At 39.8% G+C, this 16,122-nt stretch overlaps 1 protein-coding gene across 1 annotated transcript; it reads right to left on the bottom strand.

Annotated features, from left to right (window-relative positions):
- Positions 1–2,271: 2,271 nt before the first annotated feature.
- Positions 2,272–3,318, bottom strand: LOC134934044 (olfactory receptor 10AG1-like). The gene has a single exon (XM_063929561.1). It carries the CDS (start codon positions 3,316–3,318, stop codon positions 2,272–2,274), a length of 1,047 nt encoding a protein of 348 aa, XP_063785631.1.
- Positions 3,319–16,122: the final 12,804 nt, after the last annotated feature.

Below are 16,122 nucleotides of genomic sequence, written 5' to 3'. Positions count from 1 at the left end.
TGGCTTGATAAAAGCGCTGAACGGTGCTGAAACGTTGCCTTTAAAGAGCCGACTTGTGTCATTTTTACTTGAACCTTTGAGTGCCGCCATTGGAGGGATGTATATATACATGTGTATATATACGTGTACTGTATGAATATATATATATATATATATATATATGTATGCATGTTTAATATGCTATGTATATGTATGTATGTATATATATATATATATATATATATATGAAGGTGTATATATGAAATATATATGTTTAGATATGTGTATATGTATATATATATACACACAGACACACTAGTTTTACGGACCCAGCATATACTGGGTCGCCTCAGTCCCCACCCCCGTGATTGGCTCTGCCCAGTTCTGGAAACCCCCCCCATGCAAATACTGCATTTGACACTGATCCTGTGCCACCCTGTGACTTCTACATTCCACATATAACAAACATAATCGCCATTTAATTGTAAAATCCTGTATTGCTCTTTCACAGCACATCATTACATAGAATATAACAATGGGGGTCATTCCCAGTTGATTGCTCGCTAGCTACTTTTAGCAGCCGTGCAAACGCATAGTCGTCGCCCACAGGGAGTGTATTTTCGTTTTGTAAGAGTGTGAACGCCTGTGCAGCCGAGCGACTGCAAACACATTTTGTGCAGAACAAGACCAGCCCTGTAGTTACTTATTCTGTGCGATGATTGCTGCAACGATGGTCCCGGAATTGACGTCAGAGACCCGCCCTGCAAACGCCTGGACAGGCCTGCATTTTTACAAACGCTCCCAGAAAATGGTCAGTTGACACCCATAAACTCCCATTTCCTGTCAATCTCCTTGCGTTCGGCTGTATGATTGGAATTGTCTCTAGAACCTGTGCAAAACCACAAAGCACTTTGTACCCATACAACGCGTGTGCGCATTACGGTGCATGGGCAGATTTGCAATTTTTTTAACTGATCGCTAAGCAGCGAACAATGGCAGCTAGCCATCAACTCGGAATGACCCCCAATATCATATTGAATATAGCAATGTCAGTACTATGATTGCATATAATTGTATTAAATATATCAGTTACTCATAAGTTAATTAATGTCATTGAAGTTCAGTTAAATAGAGTCTAGGAAATATTGGTGAATGTGTGCATATCCACCATAATCTGTGACTTTCAGTATATTGATATCTATATTTTACACAAAACATAATTCTCAAAAGCACACATGTTAAACTATGTGTTGCAATAGCACATGGGGCCAACTGTACTTAAATTGGATACACGCTACAAGATTATGCAATGTAGTCCGAGTTTGGTGGCAATGCACGACTCTAGATGAAAATTTACTTTTTTTTAAAAGGGCAATCATTAGCAAGGCTTAATCATGCTTTGCAAATAATTGTCCCTTTAAAAAAAATGTCAGATTTTGGCCAGCATCCCTCATGGCCACCGAACTTGGACTCCATTACATCCTTGCCCATCACTGTGATATTTCTGGTTGGAATGAAAATCTGGTAATGTATGGGAGCACATAACAATTGACTATTTGCTCACAAACACTGGAAAACAGACAAAATGGTTATTCAGGCACATCGGTAAAATCTGTTTGATTTATCCAATTTATCCTAATGACCAATTTTGTAAGTTTTCCTTTTTTTTTTTGAGCAAATGGTTGACAGTTATTTGCTCCCAGACATTTCCAGTTTTTCATCCAAACCAGACAGATTGGACAGATAACCTTATAGTGTGTACCCAGTTTAAACCCTGAAAAAGGATAACATGGAGAGAGATAAAGTACCATCCAATCAGCTCCTGTCATATTACAAACACAGCCTGTAACATGGCAGTACGGAGCTGGTTGGTGGGGACATAATAACTCTCCACTTTATAACTTTTCAAGGCTTAGTACATCTGCCCTATGGTCTGAAAAAAATTACAATAGACTGTGGACATCAACAAAGTGTATGGGGTAGATTTACTAAAGCTTCTAAAACATAATGTTGGTGACATTGCCAAATGCAACCAAACAGAGTCTGTCTATCAATTTCTAGAAGGAAACAGAGAAATGAAAGCTCTGATCTGATTATTTGCTAAGGGCAACACACCACTTGCCATTTTTATAAGCTTTAGTAAATCTACCCCTACAGTGTGTCTTATGGTGATATCTATGTGTTATGATAAACAACATTTTTGTACAATTTTGTACAAAATTAAATTTAGTTTATTCTCAAAAAAATTTCACTTTCGTGCCTGAAATTGTTCATGAAATCACTTGAATTCCATTAACATTTTTCAAAAGCTTTCTTAAAGTCTTTATTCCTCAAGCTGTATATGAATGGGTTAAGCAGTGGTGTCACCACAGTGTAAAGCAGCGATAGTATCTTACTGATAACTCTTAATTGTCCTCTAGTTGGAACCATATTCACAGTAATAAGAGATCCAAAAAATATACACACAACAGTCAGGTGGGAGCTGCAGGTGGAGAAGGCTTTCTGTCTCCCACTGATGGAACGGGTGCTTAGGACGGTGGTGATGATATACACATAAGAAACAAAGATTATAATAAATGGGAATACAAGGGAAACAACACAAATTAAAATGGTCTGGTTTTGGAATACTGAAGTACCAGAACATGAAAGCTCTAGAATAGGAGTTAAATCACAGAAGAAATTATCAACAACATTAGGTCCACAGAAGTCTAATTTGTATGTAGCTACTGCATTCATCAACACCAACAAGAAACTCAAAAACCATGACGCTATGACAGATACAAGACATAATCTTTTGTTGATTATAGAGCTGTATCGCAGTGGGTTGCAGATAGCCACATAACGGTCATAAGACATCACCGTCAGGATTAGACACTCGAATATTTCTGATTTACCAAACACAAAAAACTGTAATATACAGGCAACAAGAGACATGGTGCCACCATTGTGCAGGACAATGTAAAGTAAGTTGGGGAGAATGTCCGTGGTCATCAGGATGTCCAGTAGAGCTATTATTGTGATGAAGAAATACATTGGTGAGTGGAGATTTTTGTTTACGGAAACTAAAGCAATAATAATAACATTACCGCATATGATGACACAGTAATCGATGAGCAGGAATGAAAACAGGACTATTGAGGCTGTGGAGATTCGGAAATCCCAGGTTAAAGATGTGTGAAATATTATTCTTGTGCATGTCTTCTTCTCAATACCAGCCTCACACTGTAGATACTGTATGATTAAAAGTGACACATTTTCTATTAAAGAGGGCAAGAACACATCATTCTTCAAAGTATAAGTATTAGAGAGATTTGAAAGTAAATCTACAGATGTAGCCATGCTCATCTTACTGTGATGTGACTATTCCAACCGGTTATTACACCATTAATTAAAGGAACTAATGGAGCGATCGCCAGCTGTATATAGACACAGCCTGGCACGCCATGCATCAAGCCATTTTACAATATTCCGCATCACAGCAAAGATGAGCATATATCTTCTTGCTCGATAACAAAAGAAAAACTCATAAAAATAGTGGTTGTCAGTATTATCAATAACTTTATTGCACTGTTCATCATGAGCAAACTACTTTGGTCTCAAGATCAAATGTTACTGCCTTAGTTTAATAATTAACCTGCACTTTTAGCTCCAGCCTATACTAAACAAGATTTTTTTTATAGGTAAAAAGTAATTCAGCGCTGATAGCTAGTTAAATAAGTATTAAGAAATGTATTACTTAAGAACATACATCATTGATTCTTTATATAATAACATATATTTTACTGTTGCAACAGATAATAATAAAATAAAAAAATGGTACCAAAAACCAAAAATTAAAAGTTCCAAAAGTAGGGCCAAGATCAACACTGCTTATTTATGGAAAAAATTCTTGAAATGCTGGGTATAAAGCAAGATGCCTTATCCTGGGGAAATAGATAAACGGTGTCAACAGTTCACTGTGGTGAGTCCTCCAATCGGTTAGCACTCCGTAGGTTATGGGGGTTCTCTCACTTGTTTGGTTGTCCCGTGCTGGAATTAATTTGAACCATGGCAGGTCCTGATGCAAATATCTTCCCTGAAGTCATTCCATAGGGATCACCGTTCCCAGGTGGATTACCGGCAAGTCTTGCAGTTTGGGTGTCCCAGTCTTATCACCAACGCGTTTCACTGCTGGCGCAGCTTTTTCAAGGTGTAGATGCAGTGTGAATAGAGCCCTTATATAGCAGTGTTGATCATAATGTACCACAGGTGTGTAGTTAACAATCAGTTAATAAAATTATCAAATTTGAACACTAGTCTGATTAAATCATTGTATCAGATACCAGAAGACAGTCATGTTAAACATTAGTAAAAACGAGGTGTAGAAATACCTTAAAAAGCACTATTTATTAAATTGATGATGGTCACATGATCGCTCATCCCGGAAGTAGGAAGAGATTACAGCAGAAGTTCAGGCGTGCATTTTAAGCCTCTCTTTCATTTTAGTGAAAGAAAGGTTGTATAGCTCGTTAGAATAGGTCACGTGACCGGGTTCCGATCACGTGGCCTTGTTATTTACCTCGTCGCTAGGCAACAGTATAAAGCTTTATTTAAACCCCGGACACATTTTCCGGAAGAAAGAACTGATATATTTAGTCAAATCACATGACCTTCATCACAGTCAGGGTAGGTCACGCGACCGGGTTCTGATCACGTGACCAGGTTATTTACATCATCGCTAGGCAACATTGTAAAGCTTTCTTAAAACCCGGGACATATTTTTCGGATGAAAGAACTAATATATATTAGTCAAATCACATGACCTTCATCACGGTCAAGTGATCGGCCTATGTCCTGTTACCCAGCAACGCTAGAAGCCCGTAGTATTATTGAATTTTAAAACAGTGATGGGTGGGTTGTCACTACCCAAGAGAAAGTGCCGTCCGGCGCATCATCCGACCACATCGCTGTCGTGACGTGCACCTCACAGGAAGATGATAAATTATTTATCTTTGCTCATACTAGTTTGCCTAGCTCCTGTGTTGTGGAAACTCAATATATGCTATTATCCTAAAGGTACAGATGCCTGCACACTCTTTGTAATGTAGAGATTGGTGTTCCTAACATGTGCTGGTGCTGGTCCAATGATCCTGGTACCCTGTTTCACATATGTTGGCAATGCCCAAGCCTTCACCTCTACTGGAATTAGATGATCCATCTTTCAACAAAGATTCATGGGAAACTAGACCCTTCGGACTCTATGCTTTGGCTGTTACATCTGTCCCCAGTACTTCTCTCAAAATACAAGAAATCACAGACAGTTATCCCAGTTATCCTCCTACTCATCCACCTCCTCATCCAGCCATCATTCTCCTCATCTTCCTCTTCCTCAGCCTCATCCTCCTCTTCATCCACTTCCTACTCCTCCTCCACCTCTTCAGTTACCTCTTCTCATCTTGCCCATCTTTTCAATATCTCCATCATATCAGGCACTGTCTTCTCTGTTTTTAAGCATGGCCTTGTCCTCCCCCCATTCTTATCAACCAACCCTGGATCCTAACACTTTAATTACTGTCCATGCTCTCTTCTCCATTTTAAATTCAAAACTTTAAGCACATTGTTTACTGCCACCTTACCGCCTTTCTAACCTCCCACTCCCTGCATGCATATTTGCTGCTAACTACAAGGACCACTAATCTTCCTTGGCATCTCTGCTGCTTTTGACACCACTGACCAGCCTCTACACCTGCAAATCCTTCCTACCATGGTCGATGTGAAACTGCCGGCTATCCATGTTTTCATTTGTTCTTTCTCTTCCTAATGTATTTTTTTAAATCTAATTTATTAGTCCATTACAGGTGCTCAATGATCTGTTCTTGTACCACTTTAATTTTTTTCCTTTATATGACAATCAGATCTATATCTTTTCCCCTTACATGTCCTCATCTCCTAATCACCTCTCTGACAATCTCCCTTTTCACTACCGTCTGCCTTCTTCGTTCCACCAGAAAAAAAACCTACTCTTACCAACTGCTTACTTCTTCCTACTTCTACCTCCAAGATTTTGCACATGCTGCTCCCTATCTCGGCAATACTCTACCTCTACCCCTCAGATTCTCCACCTCTCTACAAAACTTCAAACATGCTCTCAATACCAACTTTTTTTATCAAACCCAGATCATTCTAATTCTCTGTTCCATGCTCATTGTCTACATCATCTATGTCATAGTAACATATTAGTAACATGGTAACATAGGGGGTCATTCAGATGTAATTTATGCTGTGCATTTTCGTACAGCTGGCGATCAGGTCATAACAGTACATGTGTATGCACCGCCTTGTACGTGCGCTTCGGACAACAACAATGGGTATTGTCAGTCAGCGGCAGGATGGTGCACAAAATCCATTTGCATGGGCATTCGCAAGGTGATTGACAGGCGGAAGCTGTTTGTGGCTGGTAAATGACCATTTACTGGGAGTCTTCTGGAAAACGCAAGAGTTCCGAAGTGTTTTCAGGGCGGGTGTGTAACGACAGCTTCAGCCCCAGAATCAGCCTGAATCTATCGTACTGGAAGAGTAAGTCCTGGGCTGTGCAGAGACTGCTCACACAGAATTTTAGCAGCTTGCCATACACAAAGCATTGAACACTTGTACTGCAAAAATACACTCCCACTGTAGGCGATGCCTATCTGAATGCAGAACAGCAAAAAATGCAGCCCAGTGATCAGATCTGAATGACCTCCATAGTTAGTGAGGTTGTAAAGACAAGATGTCCATTAAGTTCAACCTTTGTTTAGATCCTATACTCATTTGAATGTAACCAAAGTTTACCCATAGTTACTCAATACAGTCTTTTTAAATGTTAAATCCCTGGATATTTTCATCAGTTAGGAATGTATCCATCCCATTTTTAAACTCAATTGCTGAGTCCACCATAACTACCTTCTCTAGCAAGGTATTCCAGATACTTACTGCACTTATTGTGAAGAACCCCTCCTACATTGGGTATTACATTTTTCTCATCTAACCTCAGAGAGTGTCCGTGTGTCCTCTGTATAGGTCTCCTAATAAACAAATTGCCTGACAGCTCCATGTATTGTCCTTTTATGTATTTATATACATATTGATAATGTCTCCTCTCATACCCCTTTCACACTGCACAAATAACCCGGTATTGACCCGGTATTTTGCTTAATCACCACCTATATTCAAGATGTGGCCGTACCAGTGATATATATAATGGTACAATTACACTTTCATCCCTTGTCACAATTCCCCATTTTATGCAGGCTAAAACCTTACTTGCCTTTGTTGCTGCAATCTGACATTGTAGACTGTTGTTACATTTATTATCAATGAGCACCTCCAGATCTTTTTTTCTAATACAGTTTTTCCTAAAATCTTTCCATTTAATTTGTAGGATGCATGGTTATTTTTAATTCTGAGGTGCATGACTTTACATTTATCTATATTAAATCTCATTCTCCATTTCATATATTAAATCTCATTCTCCAACAGTAGAGGCCCGAGTACAGACCCTTGTGGTATTCCACTGAATACAGTGTTCCAGTTGGAGAACAATTACCCAAGTACATGTGGTATTTCCTATGCCGAGCTCTTTTAGTTGGAAAATCAGCCTCTTGTGAGGCACTGTATCGAAGACTTTTGAAAAATCTAAATAGACCACATCTACTGCATTGCCCCGGTCAAGATTATTGCTCACTTTTTTGTAGAGGCTAATTAAGTTAGTTTGGCATGACCTGTCCCTCACAAAACCATGCTGGTTCCTAGTAATGACATTGGAGGTATCCAAATACTCCTGTTTTCTATCCTGTATTATTCCCTGCAAAATATTTCCCATGGCTGATGTTAAACTAATCAGTTTAATGCTCCTGTCTGTCTTCTCCTCCCCTTTTTGATGTACGCTTTTGTGAGCAGGGTCCACTTCGCTGATGTGCTTTGCCTACCTTTACTTATACTATCATTTTCACCATATTCTTTAAAATGGCACCAAAATCTTGATTTCTTCAACCTGATGCCTTTTTGGGTGTTATGACCATTGAAGCAGAATTGTTTATATCGTTGTTTCACGTTACGCTACACAGTAGCACTGCTTATACACATTATGCCATACAGTGGGGCCTATAATATATATATATATATATATCCAAAAAATGCTAACCCAGTATACCATAATATATATCCATTCCAATAAGAAGAGGTGCACTCAACAGGGACTTTTCAGCAGGTTTTATTTACTCACACCACCAATGCAGACAAAAACTTAACGTAACCTTTCTTAAGACATCCCACCAGTAGGAGAGACACACACACACATATATTATATATAGTGGTCATAGTGGAAATTGTGAAGTGCGGGTATGGAAAAGTGAAGGTTGCAATTATGTGCACACCGAAGGCGCGTGCACTCAGGGAAAATGAGGTGTGGCCACTCAAATGGGGGCATGTCCTTAAGTGTAGTGTACCACATCATATACCCCTTATACACATTATGCACCCCAATAGTAGGACCCCTTATACCATCTAGTACTAGTGCCCCTTACACATTATGCCACACTGCATGAGCCAAAATTCACATTATGCAACACTGCATGAGCCAAAATTCACATTATGCAACACGGAATGAGCCAAAATTCACATTATGCAACATGGGGGTAAATTTACTAAGGTGAGAGTTCTATTTAAGATGGGATGTTGCCCATAGCAACCAATCAGCTTCTATTTCTCATTTACCTAGCACCTTCTAGAAGATAACACCTGGAATCTGATAGGTTGCTATGGGCAACATCCCATCTTAAATAGAACGCCCATCTTAGTAAATTTACCACATGGTATGAGCCAAAATTCCCATTGTGCAACACAGACTGAGCCAAAATTCACATTACCCCACACAGTATGAGCCAAAATTCACATTACCCCACACAGTTTGAGCCAAAATTCACATAACCCTCACCCACATTACCCCCCAAAATTCACATTTCCACTCACAGTATGATCCAAAATTCCCATTACCCCACACAGTATGATTCAAAATTCACATTACCCCACTCAGTATGATCCAAAATTCAGGGACAGGGAGAGCGACAGCAGGGACAGTGGCAGAAAGACAGCAGGGACAGTGACAGACAGAGTGACAGTAGGGACAGGGAGAGTCACGGAGAGTGACAGCAGGGACAGAGAGAGAGTGACAGCAGGGACAGGGAGAGTGACAGCGGTGACAGACGGACAGAAAGAGTGACAGAGGGACAGTACCTGAGCAGCTGATGGGGCTGTGGTCGGCGGCGGTGCAGAGACTGAAGTCATCGGCAGTGAGGAGAAGGCCCTGGGCAGTGGTGGTGACCAGGAGAAGGCCCTGGATGGCATAGCGGAGGATGACATGGGCAGCAGCGGTGAAGAGGAGGAAGCCCAGGGCAGCGGATGTGTGGAGATGGCCTTTGGTCCCTATGACCGTGGCGTCAACATTTGAAATCTATTCCACGGTATACCGGCCCACTTTAAGCATTATATATATATATATATATATACACAGCCAATAGACGTGGCACTCCTGGAGTCTTGTCAAATAAATCTCTTGAGTAGGCAGTTTTGTGAAACAACGTTTCAATGCCAATTAATGTTACATATAGCTCGCTGTTATCCCTATAATTTTTTTTTAAATAGTGTTACTATTATACTCACTGGATACTAATCCAGGGTTTAGTTTATAGGAGCACCTAATCAATAGATATTGGTAAAGTTAATAACGGGAGCAATTATGTATATAAAAGCAACAATTATGGTTACCTATAGTATCAGACCACATATGTAGGGGAAAAGGGAGAACCAAAATGGCCATGTAGTTTACAAGAAACAATTAAAACCCTGGGACTCATTGAGTCCTTTTGGATAGATGGTACCCAGCCGATAAATCCAGCGTGCTTCTAATCGCAGGAGTTTGCCACCCCAGTCCCCGCTCTGATAGAGGCTGGTACATGATCAATCATCCGGTACTTGAGATTGGTCAGAGGGTGCTTACTGTGGGCAAAATGCCTGGCCACAGGTTGTTCGCTTGAACCTTTAGTATTAGCTAATTTAATAGCAGATCTGTGGGCTGCCATACGTTCTTTGAACATTCGTTCTGTTTTGCCAATATATGACAGCCCACAGGGGCATATAAATTGATATATAACGAATTTAGAGGAACATGTGAGCGTATGGAAAATGTACATGGTCTTGCCTGACTGGGGGTGTTGGAACGTATCTCCCGGTATTAAAAACTGGCACGTAGTACACGTGCATCGAATGCATCCTTTTTTATTAAATACCCATTGCAGGGATATTGGTTGAGAGACATCTGCTTTGACTAGAATGTCTCTGAGGTTTTTATTGCGTTTGTAACAAGACATCAATTTAGTGTCATGCAGGCCCAATTCAGAATCACTCTGGACGATGGGCCACAGCTTTTTAGAGATCAGGTTGATCTCTGTACTAGCAGCATGGTATTGTACCACCCAAGGAATCATGGGGTTAAATGTAGTAGTGGTATCAGGTGGACTAATCAAAGTATCCCGTTCTATCCTCAATGCCTTCTCCTTAGCTGCTTTAAGGAGATGCATAGGGTACCCCCGTTGGGCGAACTGCTCTATCATCCCTTCCATCTGTGCATCCGCTATGGCAGGGTCGGAAGTAATACGTCTAACTCGAAGGAGCTGGGAAAAAGGCAAACCTCTTTTAAGTGGCTTGGGATGAAAGCTCTTATAATGTAACATATTATTCTTATCAGTAGCTTTAGAATATAGGGAGGTTGTAATCTTACCCTGTTCAAGAGAAATATGTACATCTAAGTAATTAATGGCATGGTCACTGATGGTATACGTGAGTTTAATCGGATGCTGTAGCATATTATGGGTTTGAATGACATCCTCAAGTTTACTTTGCGGTCCCTGCCAAATTAACAACAGGTCGTCGATGTAGCAGCAATAAAACAAAATACTGCTCGCCACACCGGGGTCTGAAAAAAATATTTCCTGTTCTACATGAAACATAAAAACGTTGGAGTATGCCGGGGCCACAGAGGACCCCATAGCACACCCCTTCCGTTGCAAATATATCTTACCATAATATAGGGGGGGGAAAATTGTAAGGTCATTTGCAATAATTGGATGCACAATTTCACACTATTACCCTGAAATTTGATATGATTGCTCAAAAACTGCTCCATGATCTCTAGACCTATATCATGAGGAATCACTGTATAAAGGTTTTGAACATCAATACTACAAAGTAGAGTATTGTCGTCAAACCTAGGTAGTAGCTGTAATTTCTGCAATAATGAAGTGGTATCTAACAGAAAACGTGGATGCATTTGTATACAGGGTTGAAGCAGGGAATCTATATACAGAGCAGTGGGTTGAAATAGGGACGAACGGGCAGAAATGATGGGGCGCCCTGGTGGTTTACTGAGTGACTTATGAATTTTGGGTGTAGTGTACAACAGTGGCATAACGGGATGTGCTGGAATGAGTGCATTTCGTATGACACTTGTTATTAAACCCTCCTGTACTGCACTATCCAATAATGCAGTAAGTTGGCATTTGAATTCATTAGTAGGGTCTTTAGACAGTAAACAATATGGCTCAGAACCTTGTAGTTGACATTTAATTTCCTCTTTGTAATCCTTTTTGTTCTGGATAACTAATGCCCCGCCTTTATCTGCGGGGCGGAAAATAAGTTCCTCCTGTGCTGCCAGATTGTGTAGGGCTTCATTCTCGGCTTTAGATAAATTATAGCGTAATTGAGGCATATTGGTTACGTAGGCATTGGCTTGCTTGTCCAAAAGTCTACCAAAAGTTTTGATTGAAGCATTCTGGGACTGGGGTTCAAATTTAGATTTAGGCAAGATCTGTTGAAGTTTAAGAGGAATTTGTGTATCTGTAGTTGATGGTATCTGTTTGTGGAAATGTTCTTTCAATTTAAGTTGACGCTGCAGCCAGTATTTTTCTATCTGCCAGGTAAATGGATCACGTCTGGCAGTCGGAATGAATGATAGTCCTCTAGACAAGACACTTTGTTCAGTTCTTGATAATTCTTAATCTGACAAATTGACTACTAGCGTCTCTGATTTTTTGGTGGTCTCCCTACTCTGTTCCTGCCTCTGCCACTAATGCCCACATCTTGTATAGGGCCACTTGCTGCGTTTTTGTCTGGTGGCTGGGTTCGTGGGGTACTGCCTAAAGTGCGATTACCCAGGTGTTGATGCCCGGCAGAGTCGGATTCACTCGTGGATAAAGTGTGTTCATTAGACGACTCAAAGTCTCTCTGCTGATAAGGTCTGTGTCAAAAAAATGTTTTTTTTTGGTCACGGTAGGTAGAGGAGTCTGTAAATCGATATACATTGTGGTTCTCATAGACACCATCGACTTTGGCACGTTTTTGTGCTTTAAACTTGATTAAATCACGTTTGTGGATTTGGAGCTGACCATTTAGTTTCTCATACCAGTTGATACTTGTGTCTGCCTGTAGAATAGGTTTGTGGGTGGTCTCGAATTCTGCAATTTTAACTTTAATGGCATTCATCTCTTTAGTGGATAGCTCTATTATCAAGAGCATAAGATCCATAGAGCATTTGTTATGGATGCCCACCCACTTCTTACAGAAGGCCAGATCATTACGGCCTATAGTGGGTGAGTTCCTCACCCGTAAACCACGGGGGATCTTTTTTGCTCTGTAGTAATCTGACAGCGAGATGCAATGATAGTAATAATCTATCTCTTTGCGGTGTAGGCGGAGTAACTCACGATAGGAGCTATCTGGTGCGCTGGCCTCCTTTTGAGCATCCATAATTTCTGTGTATAGTATCTCCTCTGCCTCCGCTTCTGAATACCCATGCAAGTTACATAATTAGAGAGCTGGGGCAACCCCCCACATCACCACTAGATTCAGCCATAATCAAGACCAAATATACCACAACTATATCTCTACATGTATATATTTGCTAAAATAGACAAATTTTGCAGTATCAGACCTGCTCCACATAACCCGTCTCCTGTATACGTAAATTCAATGTGCAAACATCTGCTGGTGCAAATACGCAAGTTAAAGTGCAAGTGTCAATTAAAAACAAGTGGCAGAGGAAACAGAGTAACTAATACACTGCAGTGTGCATAAGGGAGCCTTGAAATAAATAGTATGTTGGAGGTGCCACTCCAACAACTTACGAATATACAGCCCAAGTATTCCGGCTCTCCATTGGAAAAGAAGTAACTGCTCCCGGTGCCTTCGTAATAAAATCACATACACAGCCAATAGACTGGAGTCTTGTCAAATAAATCTCGTGAGTAGGCAGTTTCGTGAAACAACTTTTCATTGTCAATTTTTATTTAGGCATTTTCCTCAGGTTACAAACATATACATAAAACGTCTTACCTATAAAGGCAGCTAATCACCCTGTGCTCCTGCCGCATGTGGCGGGCGGGACACCACCCCCTGCCGTCCGGCGCGGCTACAGTGATGTCACCCTACGTCACTTACCCATGTGTACATACCATCACCATGATTATGTAAATAGAACAGACAGGTTACCTAGAAACAGACTACAACACTAGCAACCAATGCCGCTAGATACAAGTATCATATTATAATCATAGTCAATATACCTCCATAGTTTCAATGTATCGATATGCAAAGCGGATAGAATCATGGATTAAATATAGTATTTAGACTTAAAACAAACTATTACCAGTGCATCATTTAAACATGTAAACAGATTAGGGAGCTGTCAGCACCATACACATGTAAACTATACCATCGACTCTAACAGCCATTGATATGATCCAAATTGCTAATCATATATATGGAAGCCTATATACTCATAATGTTACATATAGCTCACTGTTATCCCAAGATTTTTTTTTTTAAATAGTGTTACTATTATACTCACTGGATACTAATCCAGGGTTTAGTTTATAGGAGCACCTAATCAAGAGATATTGGTAAAGTTAATAACGGGAGCAATTACGTATATTTTGTTATGTAGATTTTCGTTTTCAGAAATATGGCAACAAAACTGTAAAACTACTAATGAAGTTAATGAAAGGTACATCATCTCCCTACATAGTTTATCAACTGAAACAATCAGATGAATCCTTAACCACCGACCCACATCAAAAATCTCAAATAATATTATGAAGCTTTATATTCTGATCCTGTTGACACAGACATGTACTTTTAGATGCGTAATCATCCTATAATGACCCCTCTCCATCAATACACCTGACTTCCCAAACCTGGTGCTTTCCTCAAATGCCTCAGATCCCCTCTGAATTTAACTCCTCTCTCCCCACACCAATTACTATCGAAGAATTACGCTATACAATACAACATTTAAAAACTAACAAAGCCCCTGGGCCAGATGTTTTTTCAAGTGAATTCTACAAATTACTTATAGACAAAATAGATACACATCTTTTGACATTATACAACACGATTATGGGATCTCATACTCTACCCCTGTATTTCAATTCTGCAATTATAAAACATTTTCTTAAACCAGGTCATGATCCTTCCCTTCCTAGCTCATATCGACCGATTTCACTCTTAAACACAGGCTACAAAATACTCACAAAATTTTTTTTGCGGATTGCCTTAAACTTTCCCTTCCTCATGTGATACACTCAGACCAAACTAGTTTCATATGGGGACGCCATTTAGTGACTAATGTACCTAAACTTCTCTCAGCAATATATAATTCATCCACCAATTCATCACCCTTCAATAAAATTATTTTAGCACTAGATGCAGAAAAGGCCTTTGACCTTGTTACATGGTGACACCTACTTAAAACCCTATAATACTTTGGCTACCCACCCCCAGTTATTTCCATACTTCAATCCCTTTATACATCTCCTATTTCACAATTGAACTGCAATATACTTTTATCTTATGCCTTTCAATTATACAGGGGCACAAGGCTGCCTCCTTTCCCCTTTACTCTTTACCCTAGCCATTGACCCTCTATCAATTCAAATAAGACTCTCTCCTGATATTCTTGGTATTTCACTAAGTGATTTTGATTTGAAACTAGCCCTCTATGCCGACGACATGTTACTATTCCTGACTGACCCCCAATCTTCATTATTACCACTATTTAATCTTCTTGATCAGTTTGGCAAAGTATCAGGTTTCAAAATCAATCCCTCCAAATCAGAAATTTTAACAATATTGGGAACAAACCTCACTTTTCAATCTCCCTCCTCTTTTCCCACACTCCCTCCTAGTAAAAAAAAACTATAAAATACCTCGGTGTTAACATTCCGTCAGATATCTCATCTTTATATTCTCATAACTTTACTCCTATTCTTACTAAAAAAAAACTTTCTCTACGACTCTTGGATTAACCTGCCTTTATCTTTACTAGGTCACATAGCGGTTGTTAAAATTTTTATTTTTCTGAAAATCTTTTACCTACTTCAAATTTTGCCCATGGGTTTAACCAAACAAGATCTTTGCAAATTTGATCGTCTTACCCGCACCTTTTTATGGCAAGCCAAAAAGCCTCGTATTGCACTATCCAAATTACAGACACATAGAACTAAAGGTGGATTATCCTTACCCAATCTTCACAATTATACCTTACCCATCCACTTTACATCTCAGATTGGCTCCTTTCTACTTCCTCCTACACAATTACAGTACTTCTCTAGACTTAGCCCTATTTTCACCCTACTCCCCAAGTGCACTCTTGCATACTAACCGACGTCTCATACCTCCACATATTCTACACCATCCTCTATTTAACTGGCTGATAATGAACAAAAAATTGTCTAGAGATCTGTCTTCATCTCCTTATGTTACCCTATGGGGAAATCCCACATTTCCTCCCTCACTATATAACTCACAATTTCTCACATGGAAAGAAAAAGGATTATCACTTACATCCCACGTTTTTGTTCCCGGTGGCCCCATTTTATCTTATTCCAACTTACAGGAACTATATCAATTGCCAAACAATACCTTTTTTTATGTACCTTCAATTCAGGCATTATGCCTACTCCTCAATACCGGATACTCGCTATACACTTTCCTCAGAGCCTCTATCTTCTCTTCTCCATTTACTTAAAATGACACTCTATTATACTACATATGTTTATAACATGTTACTGCCAC

This window comes from Pseudophryne corroboree, chromosome 6 (genome assembly GCF_028390025.1).
Source record: "Pseudophryne corroboree isolate aPseCor3 chromosome 6, aPseCor3.hap2, whole genome shotgun sequence".
Lineage (NCBI taxonomy): Eukaryota > Metazoa > Chordata > Amphibia > Anura > Myobatrachidae > Pseudophryne > Pseudophryne corroboree.
The sequence above is the reverse complement of the archived record's forward strand: the minus strand, read 5'-3'. Positions and strand labels throughout refer to the sequence as shown.

Excerpts from the sequence above, each read along its gene's own strand:
- LOC134934044 (XM_063929561.1), bottom strand. The coding sequence starts at position 3,318 with ATGGCTACATCTGTAGATTTACTTTCAAATCTCTCTAATACTTATACT.